Below are 16272 nucleotides of genomic sequence, written 5' to 3' on the forward strand. Positions count from 1 at the left end.
TGACACCCCCTCCTCCCGGGCCTCTGGTCTGATCCAGCACATTCTCTCTCCTTTCGAAACACTTTCTTCCCCCTTTACTTTTGCTTATCAGCTGGCGGGAAGGGAGTAGCAAGCAGTGGGTTTTCACGGTTGAGGAAGTGGTTTTTCGTTCGGAGCAGCTGGGCGGCAGGGCAGATCTTTCGGTTTAGCGCGGCTCGCATGTTAAAAAGGAGCATTTTTCTCTCCGCTTCTGGCGCACCTGCGTCTGTGGGAAGCGCCGCGGGTTCCCCTGGCTCCGCAAGATGGGCAAAGCTGGCATCGAGGTGGTTCAGTACCATGGCGGTGCTTGGCCACTGCTCTTTGGAAAGTCGTGGCCGGCAACCTTGGGGCCAAGGAGGTTACCCGGGGATGGGCTTTAGGCCCACTGGCAGAGTTCCTGCTCCGAAAGCCAAGGGCCCTCTGATTCCATCTCAATCTAAGCACAGAAAGGGGACAGACTTCTCTCTGCCTGAGGCCCTAAAGGTAAAGGAACCCCTGAACATTAGGTCCAGTCGTGGCCGACTCTGGGGTTGCTGCGCTCATCTCGCTTTATTGGCTGAGGGAGCTGGCGTACAGCTTCCGGGTCATGGCCAGCAGGACTAAGCTGCTTCTGGCGAACCAGAGCAGCGTACGGAAACGCCGTTTACCTTCCCACCAGAGCGGTACCTATTTATCTACTTGCACTTGGACGTGCTAGGTTGGCAGGAGCAGGGACCGAGCAACAGGAGCTCACCCCGTCGCAGGGATTCGAACCACTGACCTTCTGATCAGCAAGTCCTAGGCTCTGTGGTTTAATCCACAGCGCCACCCGTGTCCCTACCTGAGGCCTTAGAGAGAGTTAAACTGCGGAACTCCCTCCCACTGGACGCAGTGGTGACCACCAATTTGAATGGCTTTAAAAGAAGATCGGGCAAATTCACGGAGGAGGAGAGGGCTATCGAGGGCTACTTGCCACTCTGGCTGTGCTCTGTCTCTTCCCTCGAGAGTGGTTTGGGTTCCCAGTTTCCGGAAACCCCAGGAGAGGAGAGTGTTGCTCTCGTGCCCAGATCGTGCTCGTTGGTTTCCCCAAAATGCCATCAAAGCTCGCCAAGTCCAGCTGTGCTGCCCAGTGCAGGAAATCCACCGGCGCAGTATTCCTGATCAGGAGCCATTCAGCTAGGGACTATTTTTAAAGAGAGCTGGGATTTCCAGGAAGTCAGATCTCATCGCCCAAGAACGCATCCTGCGGGTTTTCTGTCCTGACATGGAATCGGTAGTCACAGCCAGTCAGAGATGTGTGGCTACGACATCCCAGATAAGATCTGACTGCGGGCCGTACTTATCAGCCAGCGGAAATCTTCCCGGAGGCTCTGTGTCATCCGAGGCTGGGTCGTGGAGTTTGCAAATGCCATTTTGCATCTTCGCGGGACCTCTGTTAGAAACTCACGAAAGAGCAAAAAGCTCATCTTTGAGCAGCTAACCCGGAATCAAGCAGCGGCGAGCCAGCGAACCTTGCGCTGGTAAAAAAATTTGCTCCTCTGCAAATGCAGAAGTTGCCTTGAGGAAGTCGGAGTTAAAAGGCTTGTCATGTTTGAAAGTTGCTTGCCTGCTTGTTTGTCGTCTTTTCCTAGCGTTTTTGGAGTTTGGAGAGGCAGCCTCTGTAGTTTTTCCTCTGCAGTCAAATTTTGAGTGGCAATCTGGTTGCTGATCTCCTGGCTGGTTGGCTTAAAACAGGCCTAGGCAAACTCGGCCCTCCAGATGTTTTGGGGCTACAACTCCCATCATCCCTAGCTAAGAGAGCCAGTGTGGTGTAGTGGTTAAGAGCGGTAGTCACGTAATCTGGGAAACCAGGTTCGTGTCCCCGCTCCTCCACATGCAGCTGCTGGGTGACCTTGGGCCAGTCACACTTCTGTGAAGTCTCTCAGCCCCACTCACCTCACAGAGTGTTTGTTGTGGGGGAGGAAGGGAAAGGAGAATGTCAGCAGCTTTGAGACTCCTGAAGGGGAGTGAAAGGCGGGATATCAAATCCAAACTCTTCTTCTTCTTCTTCTTCTAACAGGACCAGTGGTCAGGGATGATGGGAATTGTAGTCTCAAAACATCTAGAGGGCCGAGTTTGTACAATGGTGCCTTGCAAGATGAAATTAATCCGTTCCGCGTGTCTCTTCGTCTTGCGGTTTTTTCGTCTTGCGAAGCACGGCTATTAGCGGCTTAGCGGCTATTAACGGCTTAGCGGCTTTAAGAAAAAGGAAACAAACTCGCAAGAACTCGCAAGACGTTTCGTCTTGCAAAGCAAGCCCATAGGGAAATTCGTCTTGCGGAACGACTCAAAAAATGGAAAACTTTTTCATCTTGCGCATATTTTGTCTTGCGAGGCATTCGTCTTGTGAGGTCCCACTGTATATTGAAGAGTATTGTGTTGGTGAGCGATTCTCCAAGTCTCCTCTACCGACGGGGCCAGGGAGATGGAGGCACAGAGACCTTTTTCTCAAGCTGCTTTCTCAGCAAAAGGAGCGACCGGTGTGAGCTTGTAGCAGATGAGGACATAGTTGGCAGCGCTTGTAGGCTTGGGCACTGGTGGGTGACGGGTAAAAGCCACGTTGCCAGTTGAGGTTGCTCCTTTGCCCTTTGCGTGGGATTTAGAAAAGGGGGCACCCTCCACATAGAATCACAGGATCTTAGCATCGGAAGGGAACCCTGAGGGTCATCTAGTCCAACCCCCTGCAATGCAGGGATCCCAGCAAAAGGACAGACGGCCACCCAACCTTTGCTTGCAACCTTTCGAGGGCATCCGTTCCGCCACTGAGCAGCTGTTCCTGCCTCAAAGTTCTTCTTAACCTTTATCCTTATATCCTGACCTATGAATTCTTAGTCGCCCTCCCTGCAGACGCAATTCTTAGCTGCAATGTATTATGCTTTTATTGCGTCTGTTTCATGGTTTATTGATTGTCCCCCCCCCCTTTCTAAAAAGTGTATTTTTAGTTGATGCAACCCACCCTGAGACTTCAGGTTGCACCAGAAGTAAAACGATTTGGGTCTGCAAGACTTACTTCGGTGGAGACAGGAAGCTGCCTTCTCCCGGGTCAGATCAATGGTCCATCTACTGGCACTGACTGGCAGCAGCAGCAGCAGCCAGCAGGCTTGTGGGGGTGGGGTGCGTTTCGCAGCCTTACCTGGGATTGAGCTATCGCGGATCGGACCCTGCGGCCTTCTGCATGCAAAGCAGATGTTCCGGCACTGAGCAACGCTCCTTTCCCTAAAAACAAAGCAAGTCGCTAGTCCTCATTACTCGGAATAAAGCAGTGCTTTAAATAGGTACATAGAAAGATGTGTTGTATTGCGTCAGAACTGGAGATGCCAGGGGTTTTGAACCTGGGGCTTTCTGTGTACGAAGTAGTGCTCTGTCACCGAGCCACGGCCCCTTCTACGTAGCAGTGCGTGTGTGAACCCCTTCTTCCCATGTCCACTGGGTGGGCCTAACCAGCCTCTTCCAGACGGAAGCTAGAATATGTTCAGTTGGGATTCCTACATGGTGGGGGTGGGATTTAGACTACAGTGGTACCTCGGGTTAAGTACCGTAATTTTTGCTCTATAAGACTCACTTTTCCCCTCCTAAAAAGTCAGGGGAAATGTGTGTGCGTCTTATGGGGCGAATGCAGGCTGCGCAGCTATCCCAGAAGCCACAACAGCAAGAGGGATTGCTGCTTTCACTGTGCAGCGATCCCTCTTGCTGTTCTGGCTTCTGGGATTCAGAATATTTTTTTCCTTGTTTTCCTCCTCCAAAAACTAGGTGCGTCTTGTGGTCTGGTGCGTCTTATAGAGTGAAAAATACGGTACTTAATTCGTTTCAGTGGTCTGTACTTAACCTGAAACTGTTCTTAACCTGAAGCACCACTTTAGCTAATGGGGCCTCCTGCTGCTGCCGCGCTGCTGGAGCCCAATTTCTGTTCTCATCCTGAATCAAAGTTCTTAACTTGAAGCACTATTTCTGGGTTAGCGGAGTCTGTAACCTGAAGCGTATGTAACCCGAGGTACCACTGTACATGACCCTCTTTGTTGACTTGGATGGAGAATAGAGAAGGTTATATTTAGAAACTAGCCTTCTATACAAAAGCGAGTTCTGCCTTCATTGCACCTACCCACTTTCGCCTCTGGCCCTGCCAGCCACTGGTGTGTGGCCCCCTCGGTTGGGAATTCAGCCCTCAGCCTGAGAAAAAGTCCCCCAACCCTGCTGTATTCCCTGGCCTACCTCGCAGGGTAGGCGACACACCTTGGAGGAAGGTTGGGGTATAAAAGAAGAAGAGATAAAGAGATGAGCCCACCTGTCTTGGGTGCTTTCATTGAGGTTCCTGCATTGGAAGGGGTTGGGCTGGATGACCTCTGGGGGTCCCTTCTAACTCTGCAACTCCGTGATCCTCCCACAGGTGAGGCAAGTATTCCCTGTGCTGTGTACTGCTGGCGAAGCACTAAAACTCCAGTTTCCCGCCAACCGCGTTCTCTGAAACGGCACGGCCCTTGGGGGAAGAGCTGTACCACGTGCATTTTCAGAACGTATAAATCACGACTGCCCACCCTGACCCTTTGGGTTCGCAGCATGTTTTTTTCTTTTTACCGTCGCTCTGCCCGTGGTCCCATCTATCAGAGCCGGCTGAGAGCTTATCAGCTCAGATAATTAAATGCTGCCTCTTTGGAAGCTGCTGGGCACCCCTCTAAACGCACACCGGGCAATTGAATCTTGCCCCAGAGGGATCGTATTTCGGTGGTCTGGTTAGGGAACGCTGGCTCAGCAAGAGTCTCGCTGCTCGGGAGGCTGACCGCTCCGTTCGCATAGCCGGAGAAACATTCGGGCATCCAGGAAGCGTCCTTGCAATCGTTCGGGGCGGCTAAAGCAAAAAGAGATTGCAGAGAGCTCCAGATTGCAGAGAACTGAGCAAAATGGCCAGAGTTTTCAACCTTTTTGAGTCCACGGCTCCCTTGACCAACTGCCTTCTTTTTCTGCAACACCCCTGTGGGGCTCAGGAGCCCAGTTATATCCCCCCTTCCCTGCAGAGCTGGCAGCCCCTCACCCTTTTCCGAACACCCTCCCTTGTGGAGGGTTCCCTCGGCCTCCTCTCCTCTCCCCTCTCCTTGGGAGTCCTCTGGGCAGCCGCTGCTGCCGCCCCTGGTCTCTGAGCTTCGCCCAAAGAGAGGTGCCTCCTTGCACTGCCTCACAGGGGCCTGGGAAGAGGATTTCCCCCAGCCTTAGTGGCCCAATGGAGACTGGCTAAAGGTGAATGTGAGGCCCAGCACCTTACCTTGGGGGGCAGCAGCAGACACTGCCAGGCCTGCATGGCAGAAAGGTTCCAACTCAGCGCTGGGCACTCAGCTCCCAGGAAGGCCTTGCCCACAGCAAGCCCAAGAAACGCCAGCGTGGTGCCTACCTGTTCGCCTGGCCTCCCACTTGTCTGCCCATTTCCAACAGCAAGGGCTGGCGGACTGGCTGGTTGGGCTCCTTCGCCCGCTTGCTTGCTTACTCTGAGGCCGCCTCAGCCCCTGGCCAGCCCCAGAGGCACCATTCGCCTGGGAAGCTTGCAGCCAAGGCTGCTGCAACAAACAGCCATACAAGCCTTTGGGAGGCAGAGACGCAAGAGGGCATCAGAGGAGGGAGCGAAGGAAAGAGGGACGGAGGCCAGTGTTGCCCGTGGCACCCTTGACCATCATTCTAGGCACCCCAGGGTGCCACAGCACAACGGTTGAAAGCCACTGGCCTACACGGTTCAGAGTGATGTTGCGGCAAGTACAGTGGTACCTCGGGTTACATACGCTTCAGGTTACATACTCCACTAACCCAGAAATAGTACCTCGGGTTAAGAACTTTGCTTCAGGATGAGAACAGAAATCGTGCTCCAGCGGCGCAGCGGCAGCAGGAGGCCCCATTAGCTAAAGTGGTGCTTCAGGTTAAGAACAGTTTCAGGTTAAGAACGGACCTCCGGAACGAATTAAGTACTTAACCCAAGGTATCACTCTGTGTGTGTGTGTGTCTATACTAGTGATGGCTGACCCAGGAGCCTTGCATTGATGAAGATTTCCGCCCAGTGTGTGGCAGCTGCAGAAAAAAAAAGTGAATTCCATGCTAGGGATTGTTAGCAAAGGAACTGAAAGTAAAAGCACTGGTGTCATTAATTCCCTTGTGGCGCAACCATGTTTGGAATGTTAGGGCCGTTCTGGTCGCCTCTCCTCAAAAGGGATATTGTAGACTCGGAAAAAGGTTCCGAAAAGGGCAACCGAGGTTGCAGAGTTTGGGACTTTGTAGTTTCGCGGGAGGGCAAGGAAGACGTTTATAAAATTATAAAGGGCATCCGATTTATTGGGACGGGTAAATGTCCGTTTTCATGCAGTGCAGAGTTAAACTGTGGAACTCCCTCCGCAGGAGGCAAGGACAGCTGCCAACCTGAATGGTTTTAAAAGAGCGAGCGAGACCTTTCTTCCAAGCAATCAGGCCTAGGGGATTAAGACAATGGGTTATTTTCTTTTTATTCTCTTTCCCCTCTGCCCCTAATACTGACAAGCTGCACATAGGAGCAAGCTCACTAATGTCTCTTGTTGTCTCTGGCAAAGGTAGAATAAATTGCACGAATTGGATCGGCTTGCTTAAGCTGTGCAGGTCAAAGCAAAATCCCACTCGCCTCAGCTTCAGAAACTTGGTCTACCACGAGATTCTGACATTTCCCCCGGCTGTTGCTGATAATATACTTTCTCGGTTCCCTTTCCAGCTTGAGGGCTAGAAACTTGAAACGGAATTTTTATTTGCCGCCTGCACCCCCCTGGCTGCTGTTCTGGAATTTCTCTGCTCCGCTCGCCTCCAGTATAACCAGGCAAACTTTCTCTTTCTCAGCTGGAGCGAGTGAAGGTTCACCCTAAATTGAAAATCTTAAGTGTTCCAGGAGCGGGTGGCAAAGCAGATAATAACAGGGAGGTCTCTTTTTCTTTTCTCTCTCTCCCTCTGCGCTATTGATTTTATACTCTTCATAATAAGTTACCCTTCGTAAAACGTAAGTAAAGGAAGCCCGGCTTAAGCTGCTCTTACGGGAATCGCCGGCTGCAGATTTCCTATCAAAAGCTCTTGCAAAGTTGGGAAAAGGAGGGGGGGAAGGGGAAGGAGGAGCAAACCCGTATTAAAAAGTAGAAGTAGTGGCTAAAAAAAGAGAAAAAGACTCCATTGCAGGTATAGAAATAAATAATTGCAAGGACCAAGAATCCGCCTCGTTCCACTTTTCTGACCATCTCAAGCTGCTGAGAAATTCACAAATACGAAAAGTAACAGGCCTACCCCATTCGCCTTTTGCACCTGCCCTTTTCAGGTACACTGCCATGGAACACTGAAGCTCGAATCCCCGTGACGGGGTGAGCTCCCGTTACTCTGTCCCAGCTCCTGCCAACCTAGCAGTTTGAAAGCACACCAGTGCAAGTAGATAAATAGGTACCGCTGTGGCAGGAAGGCAAACTGCGTTTCCATGAGCTCTGGTTTCCGTCACGGTGTCCCGTTGTGCCAGAAGCGGTTTAGTCCTGCTGGTCACATGACCCGGAAAGCTGTCTGTGGACAAACGCCAGCTCTCTCGGCCTGAACGTGAGATGAGCGTCGCAACCCCATAATCGCCTTTGATTGGACTTAACCATCCAGGGGTCCTTTACCGTTACCTTTTTACAATGGAAGAATAAGTCTGGTTCCTTCATTTATAGAGCTGCCCCCCAGCAGACGGACTCTAGGAGACCAGTGGATTCTCCTTTAGTGGTTTGGCCTGGCTGGAACGTGTTTTCAAACTCTTTGTTGGCTTGGATCAGGGGTCAGCAAACTTTTTCAGCAGGGGGCCGGTCCACTGTCCCTCAGACCTTGTGGGGGGCCGGACTATATTTTGAAAAGAAGAAAAAAAGAATGAATTCCTATACCCCACAAATAACCCAGAGATGCATTTTAAATAAAAGGACACATTCTACTCATGTAAAAACACGCTGATTCTCATCCGTCCACGGGCTAGATTGAGAAGGCGATTGGGCTGCATTCGGCCCACGGGCCTTAGGTTGTGGTCTGGTGCGTCTTATAGAGTGAAAAATACGGTACTTAATTCGTTCTGGAGGTCCGTACTTAACCTGAAACTGTTCTTAACCTGAAGCACCACTTTAGCTAATGGGGCCTCCTGCTGCTGCCGGAGCACGATTTCTGTTCTCATCCTGAAGCAAAGTTCTTAACCCGAAGCACTATTTCTGGGTTAGCGGAGTCTGTAACCTCAAGCGTATGTAACCTGAAGCATATGTAACCCGAGGTACCACTGTAATGAGAAAGAACATCGGTGGTCCCAGCAGCTGGGAACGCCGGGACGTCTTTCAAGCGCGCAGACTGACACCTTTTAAACAGCTAGTGTCTTTTAGCTGTGTTCTTTTAACGGCGTCGTAAAAAAGGAGATGGCTTTGCTCGTAAAGGACAAGCCATGTGTCGCTCGCTTAGGAAGAAAGCCAAGCGAGAGATTTAAAGCTTCTCAAACCTTAAATTATTCTGTGTCGTCCTCCCCTCTCTCCCCCGCTTCCCCAGCTCCAATTCCAGTCCGGTAGAGCCGGAGACACTCACTCTTGGGATCGTGGGTTCAAGCCAAAAGGTTCCTGTATTGCAGGGGGTTGGGCTGGATGACCCTCGGTGCCCCTTCCACCTCAACAGTTCTGCGATACTATGGCTGCGGCTTCTGCAGACTTTCTAGGTTTTGCTTGCAGGGCGCCTTGAAGCGGGAAATGTTGAGCGTTGGCAAAGTCTGGGCACCTCGAAGCGGGAAATGCTGAATGTTGGCAAAGGACTCTGGGCACACTGCTAAGCTGGGGGTGCATGTGGCTTACAGCAGTGAGTGGGGGGACGGGGGACGGGACGGTGACTTCCAGACGGCCTTCTTCAGTGCATGAACCAAGGCACAATGGAAACACCGTATTTTTCACTATAAGACGCACCAGACCACAAGACGCACCTAATTTTTGGAGGAGGAAAATAAGAAAAAAAATATTCTGAATCTCAGAAGCCAGAACAGCAAGAGGGATTGCTGAGCAGTGAAAGCAGCAATCCCTCTTGCTGTTCTGGCTTCTGGGATAGCTGTGCAGCCTGCATTCGCCCCATAAGACGCACACACATTTCCCCTTGTTTTTTAGGAGGGGAAAAAGTGAGTCTTATAGAGCAAAAAATACAGTAATCACTTTCCTACACAGGTGAGAGGAGTGGACCTGTAGAAAATCAGGCTAGCTGGCTCTCAGGAAGGCTTGTCCTGTTGAGCCAAGCTGGAAGGCGTATTCCCTCCTGGGGGCCAGAATCCGTTAGCAGTGATCTGTTGGGGGCCGCATACCATGGAGATGAAACCACTTAGTGGGGAAGAGGCAAAAGTTTGTGACGTTAACTCCCTCTCTCTGTCTGTCTTTGACACCTCATTTTTTCAGTATTAGAAACTCAGATATATAAACTAATCACCAAATGGCACCTTAAAACCTAGGTTGCATTCGCCACAATGGAAAGTCCAGGCGCCATTTCTTTTTTACAATGAGATTTCTTATTACTATACCACTTTATAGTTTAAAGAAAGCAGTTAACAACACATCAAATAAAGACGTCAAATAAAACAATCCAGAAAGAACAAATTCAGGCTTCAATTAAGTATTTCAGATCCTTCTCTAAGCGACATTTTGCTTTCTTCCCTATTTACCGTATTTTTTGCACCATAACACTCACTTTTTTCCTCCTAGAAAGTAAGGGGAAATGTCTGTGTGTGTTATGGAGGAAATGCCTACGGGTGGCATGCCTACGGATTTTCCTCCTCTAAAAACTATGTGCGTGTTATAGAGCGAAAAATACGGTATTTGCCTACTTAGTTTATAGATCTGTCCCATGGCAGAAGGACTCTAGGAAGGCAGTGGGGTGTAGTGGTTAGAGGGTCAGACTAGGACCTAGGAGATGATGGTTGAAATCCCCACTCCGTCAGGAAGCTCACAGGGTGACCTTGGAAACAGTCGCAGCCTCCTGACCTACCTCATAGGGTTGTTTTAGGGATTAACTTGGGGGGGTGAACCATGGAGAAAAAGGTGGGAGATTAATGCAAGGAACAAACTGTTCTGCTGCCCTGCTTCGGAAAGCTGGAGGGGCCAGCCAGATGGAGATGTCAGTAGCCAGCCTGGCGTCCAGAGATCTCCACGGGGTCGCCATTGGATCTGCGCCACTTGCAAAACGCGCCTAGGAGATTTTGAACACTGTTTGTAGTCCAGCGACAGCTGGGGACCCAAGTCTGAGAAACACTGCCAGCGGTGTTTTGTTGTCCACTGTGACGACAGGGTGCTGGACTCGGTCTCAGTTCTTTTTGTTGTTTAGTCATGTCCGCCTCTTCGTGACCCCCTGGACCAGAGCACGCCAGGCCCTCCTGTCTTCCACTGCCTCCCACAGTTTGGTCAAACTCATGCTGGTAGCTTTGAAAACACTGTCCCACCATCTCGTCCTCTGTCGTCCCCTTCTCCTTGTGCCCTCCATCTTTCCCAGCATCAGGGTCTTTTCCAGGGAGTCTTCTCTTCTCAGGAGGTGGCCAAAGTCTTGGAGCCTCAGCTTCAGGATCTGTCCTTCCAGTAAGCACTCAGGGCTGATTTCCTTCCGAATGGAGAGGTTTGATCTTCTTGCAGTCCATGGGACTCTCAAGAGTCTCCTCCAACATCATAATTCAAAAGCATCCATTCTTCGGCTTTCTTTATGGTCCAGCTTTCACTTCATACATCACTAGCTTGGCCTTTTTAAAGGTGAGCCGTTCGTCTGGAATGGAAGTTGTCAATGGTGAGAGTTCACAGCAGAGTTCCTGCAAATCTTCGGGTACCTTTGGCTGCCCTCGTGCAGCTGGTTTCTCTTTCCGTTTGTCGCAGACAGAAGGGGAAACCCGGCTTGCGAAATCAGTCCCGACGACGTAGCTTTGTCGCTTTCCAAGGAATTCCAGGCATCTTAGACCTCAAGGCAGAGGTGGTAGCAGCAGTTGATCTGTGAAACCGGCTGTTCCCCAGGCCACAGACTCTTGCCTCGGAGCTCTGGCGCATCATGCGGAGTTGTTCCCAGGCCCTGTGGTGCAAGACCCTTATCTGAACATCAGGAGAGTGTCAGCATCGCCCTTGAGCCAGTGCCACCAACTGGACTCACACACTTCAGCTCCGACTGGGCTAGGCGAGCTGGGTAGCACTTCCAGAGACCACCTTCTGCACAGGAACAGGTCAAAGTGCTGTGGACTCACAGCTTAGAGTTGTGAGCACCGGATTCACTCCAACAAGAAGACAGTCGTCACACAGCAGAGTATAGCAGAGTATAGGAGAGCATAAATGACTCGGAGAGCAGCTCTGTGTCTTCTTTTATTCTATCTACAACTATAATACACAACTATGTACAGAGCTAAATGAGGTCTAAACAAAAATACTGAACTGCACTGAGTGTCTGCAGCTGCTCTTAGCAGCAACCTTATCTATACACACGATCTCTCTCTAATACAGTGGTGCCCCGCAAGACGAATGCCTCGCAAGACGGAAAACTCGCTAGACGAAAGAGTTTTCCGTTTTGGAGGTGCTTCGCAAAACGAATCTCCTATGGGCTTGCTTTGCAAGACGAAAATGTCTTGCGAGTTCCTGTGGTATGTTTTATAATTTTGTATGTTGTTGTTGTTTAGTCGTTTAGTCGTGTCCCCCTCTTCGTGACCCCCTGGACCAGAGCACGCCAGGCCCTCCTGTCTTCCACTGCCTCCCGCAGTTTGGTCAGACTCATGCTGGGAGCTTCGAGAACACTGTCCCACCATCTCGTCCTCTGTCGTCCCCTTCTCCCTGTGCCCTCCATCTTTCCCAACATCAGGGTATTTTCCAGGGAGTTTTCTCTTCTCACGAGGTGGCCAAAGTCTTGGAGTCTCAGCTTCAGGATCTGTCCTTCCAGTGAGCACTCAGGGCTGATTTCCTTCAGAATGGAGAGGTTTGATCTCCTTGCAGTCCATGGGACTCTCAAGAGTCTCCTCCAGCACCAGAATTCAAAAGCATCCATTCTTCAGCGATCGCAGCTCACATCCCACATGAGAGGACTCATGTTACAGGGCAATAAAGCGTCTTTAACGCCTGCCTTTCTTCCTCCTTCCTTCCCTCCTTTAGGGCATGTTGCAGCGAGAAGGGTGCCGGTGAAGCCTCTTACTCTCCTTTCCTCCTCCACCGCGCAGCAATCAGGACCGCTCGTTTCATCAACAGCTTCCTCCATGAGGTGGCAAGAAGCCTGATGCCCTCTTCGGCCCTCACCATGGATGGCGGGAAAAGCTTCCACCCGCCTTGCACACACCAGCAGCCGGTCAACATGTTTTGCGGGGTGCCCACCCTGCCGGCCCAACTAAGCATGCCCACCCTAGAGGTGAGTAATCATAATAATACTAATAATACTAATAATTTATTATTTATACCATGCCCATCTGGTTGGGTGTCCCCAGCCACTCTGGGTGGCTCCCAAGAGAATATTAAAAACACAATAAAGCCTCAAATATTTCAAACTTTCCTAAACAGGACTGCCTTCAGATGTCTTCTCAAAGTCAGATAGTTGTTTATTTCCTTGACATCTGTTGGGAGGGCATTCCACAGGGCAGGTGCCACCACCGAGAAGGCCCTCTGCCTGGCTCCCTGTAACCTCACTTCTCGCAGAGAGGGAACCGCCAGAAGGCCCTCGGCGCTGGACCTCAGTGTCTGGGCTGGACGATGGGGGTGGAGACGCTCCTTCAGGTATACTGGGCTGAGGCCGTTTAGGGAAGGGTCTCCTCGCGAGCCATGAGGACTCTCTCCCGCCACATCCGGATTTCAATCCATATTCGTACCTTGGATCCCGAACGCCTTGGAACTTGGACGTTTTGGCTCCTGAACCCCGCAAACCTGGAAGTGACTGTTCCGGTTTGTGAACCTTCCTTTGGGACCCGAACGCCAGGCAGGGCTTCCGATTGGCTGCAGGACCTTCCTGCAGCTAATCGGAATCCGCGATTTGGTTTCCGAACATTTTGGAAGTTGAGCAGACTTCTGGAACGGATTCCGTCCGAGGTACAACTGTATTTATTTATTGGGGGTGGGATGGGTTCTCAGGGTTGGAGACCTCAGGCCTGGGTCCAGACACAACCCTCCATGCCTCTTATCAGGTTCCCTGAACTCGCTCCCCAAAACATGCACCTCAGTGGCCTTGCCTTGCACCCTTCTTGAGTGTTTTTGCATCTCCGTCAGGGCTGCATCCAACTAAGTTCTACTTCTGAGTAGACCCACTGAAATGATGGGGAACCAGAGTTAATAATAATAATAATAATAAATTTTTATTTATACCCTGCCCTCCCCAGCCAAGACCGGGCTCAGGGCGGCTAACAACCAATAATAAAAACAAGTTGATTAAAATACAATTTAAAAGATTAAGATACAACATTAAAACAATTAGGGAGCAATCTCTTCATAGGAGGAGAAAGGAAAAGAAAAAGGGGGAGGGAATCAAACTTATTCTGAGCCAAAGGCCAGGCGGAACAACTCTGTCTTACAGGCCCTGCGGAAAGAGATCAGATCCCGCAGGGTCCTGGTCTCATGAGACAGAGTGTTCCACCAGGCCGGAGCCAGTGTTGAGAAGGCCCTGGCTCTGGTTGAGGCTAATCTAACTTCCTTAGGGCCCGGGACCTCTAGGGTGTTGCTATATATAGACCATAAGGTCCTCCGTGGGGAGAGGAGATGCCGTAGGAGAGAGGAGGTGCCGTAGGTACGACCGCGAAGGGCTTTAAAAGTCAAAACCAGCACTTTAAATCTGACCCTGTACTCCACCGGGAGGCAGTGCAGCTGGAAAAGCACTGGGTGAATATGCTCCCATGGCAGAGACCCCGTGAGGAGCCTCGCTGCAGCATTCTGCACCCGCTGGAGTTTCTGGGACAGCTTCAAGGGCAGCCCCGCGTAGAGCGAATTACAGTAGTCAAGCCTGGAGGTGACCGTCGCATGGTTAGTCATGCCCGTCCATTTCAACATCTCTGACGTGGGTACAGCCCTCGGTAACTGCTGCTAAGTTACGCGTTGTGTGTTTGAGTCGTCCTCGTTATGAGCGACCCGTTACTGAATCTGCCTCTTTTGTAGTTTCAGAATTCTGCTTCCAGTTGGTGGACTCAAGCGCCCTATTCATCGGCTTCGTACTCGGCGCCATCTTTCCTGAGCGACAACCAGTAAGTGCTACGCTGCGGGAGAGGTACTGGGTATCACGATTTTATTGGCGAAGCTTCGGTGCGCGAAATAAAAGAGTTCGGCCATGTGATGTGCGTAGACATCAGCTCTTTTAAACTGAATTTGTTTCCTGCTATAGAAAGTAGAAAAAGGACAGCAGTTCCTTCATTTGTCCTTGGCAAACTCTTTTAAAAGGAAAAGGAACACAAATGGTTTAGCAAAACAGAATCAGAGCCATAGCATTGGAAGGGACCCCGATTACCGCATTTTTCGCTCTATAAGACGCACCAGACCACAAGACGCACCTAGTTTTTGGAGGAGGAAAACAAGAAAAAAAATATTCTGAATCCCACAAGCCAGAACAGCAAGAGGGATCGCTGCGCAGCGAAAGCAGCCATCCCTCTTGCTGTTCTGGCTTCTGGGATAGCTGTGCAGCCTGCATTCGCCCCATAAGACGCACACACATTTCCCCTTGCTTTTTAGGAGGGAAAAAGTGAGTCTTATAGAGCAAAAAATACGGTAATTGACAGCGACTCAGGAAAAAATTCTTGGTGGCGAGAGCCGTTTGATGATGGAACAGACCTCCTGGGAAGGTGGCATGTTTGTAGAAAGAGCTTGGGGGTGCCAGCTGCCTGAGGTTTTTTTTGCTGTGGTTCCTGCGTCGCATGGGGGTTGGGCTGGATTACCCTTGGGGACCCCTTCCAGCCTTACAGTTCCGTGATCTTGTGTGTACGTGTGTGTGTAACTCCCCGATACGTTTCTGCGATCATATGCAGATTATACTGCCTTGCCAGGCAGAGAGTACGTTTTTATGGAGCAGGGGTGAGCGACCCTGTCTGACCTCCACCTGCCTGCCTTGGTATTTGTGATCTGGCGGCTGCTTCCCTTTTAAATTCTCGACCTTGCTTAATGGAGTTCAGGAAGCGCTGGCTCGGGGCGGGCTGAGCCGGTGTATATCATTTGGATGTCGTTTTTCCTGCGCTGTCCCGGGGATTATTTAAAAAACACACACACAAAAGTGAGCAGCGAGGAAGTCGAAAGAGGAACGGTTAGGCGCACAAGGCCAGCCATTGCAAGAACTGCCCCCCCAATGTGTATTGGGGATCCACTCAGAATCTTTTCCCAATTTGCTGCGATTTGCCCAAGCACCTAGGTTCGCAGTCCGTACCTTTGACAAGCTATGCACCAGGGCATCACTCAGCCCCATAACCCTAGCGGTGGGACAATGGCTTGGGCTTCAATTTATTGCAGCGTTTTGGAAAGAGCCCCGCTTGTCTGGGGCAGCGATGCCCGGGCCCCAGGGTGAGGAGGGGGGAGGAAGAAGAAGAAGAGGTGCCCAAGCTGGCACCCCTTTTTCGGCAGCAAGCCTCCCGGTGCGCGGTTGCGCGGCCAATTCCGCTGCAGACGACGCCCCTGCTTGGAAACGGGTCTGCTTTTTCTTTCTTTCTCCTTTCGAGAGTATTCCTGTAAATTCTACTTTCTGAAGCCTCCGGGGAGGTGTTAACAGAAGTTCTTCTCTCTCCCCCCCCCCCGCCCGCCGCTGCATATTGAATCGCAGATTGTAGACGTGATCGATTGCAGCCCTCGCCTTCTTCTCTCCCTGCGACCGTTCTCACCCAGCTTTGCTCGAATCTGCACGTGGCTGGACTCCCCGCCCCCCCCCCCCCCCGCTTCTTAAAAACTAGGAAAAGGGTGTTTGTTCAGTTTTCAGAAATAACCATATCCAAACGAAATAAACAGGGCAGGTTAAAGACAGCCCTTTTTCATGCAGCGCCTAGTACTAGTTGCTGGAAACCAGGAGGGGAGAGGGCGCGATTCCTGAATTCTGGGTGGTCACCGTGAGAAAATAATAATAATAATAATAATAATAATAATAATAATAATAATAATAATTTATTTATACCCCGCCCATCTGGCTGTGTTTCCCCAGCCACTCTGGGCGCCTCCCAATCAAGTGTTAAAAACAGTAACCGTTAAATATTAAAAACTTCCCTGAACAGGGCTGCCTTCAGATGCCTTTTAAAGATAGGATAGTTGCTTATTTCCTTCACATCTGAAG

At 50.8% G+C, this 16272-nt stretch overlaps 1 protein-coding gene and 1 long non-coding RNA gene across 4 annotated transcripts in view; one reads left to right on the forward strand and one right to left on the reverse strand.

Moving 5' to 3' along the window:
- The window catches only part of LOC310697629, a 305101-nt gene that overhangs the window by 133842 nt on the left and 154987 nt on the right, over positions 1–16272 (reverse strand). The window lies entirely within an intron of this gene.
- The window catches only part of SBNO2 (strawberry notch homolog 2), a 97968-nt gene that overhangs the window by 15299 nt on the left and 66397 nt on the right, over positions 1–16272 (forward strand). For all 3 annotated transcript variants that reach the window (XM_083483615.1, XM_083483616.1, XM_083483617.1), the window contains 2 exons: positions 12153–12402; positions 14130–14215. In XM_083483615.1, coding sequence (XP_083339741.1) covers positions 12274–12402; positions 14130–14215 — 215 coding nt within the window. In that variant the 5' untranslated portion in view covers positions 12153–12273. The remainder of the gene's footprint in view (positions 1–12152; positions 12403–14129; positions 14216–16272) is intronic.

Source organism: Podarcis liolepis, assembly GCF_965112155.1.
Source record: "Podarcis liolepis genome assembly, chromosome: 18".
Taxonomy (NCBI): domain Eukaryota; kingdom Metazoa; phylum Chordata; class Lepidosauria; order Squamata; family Lacertidae; genus Podarcis; species Podarcis liolepis.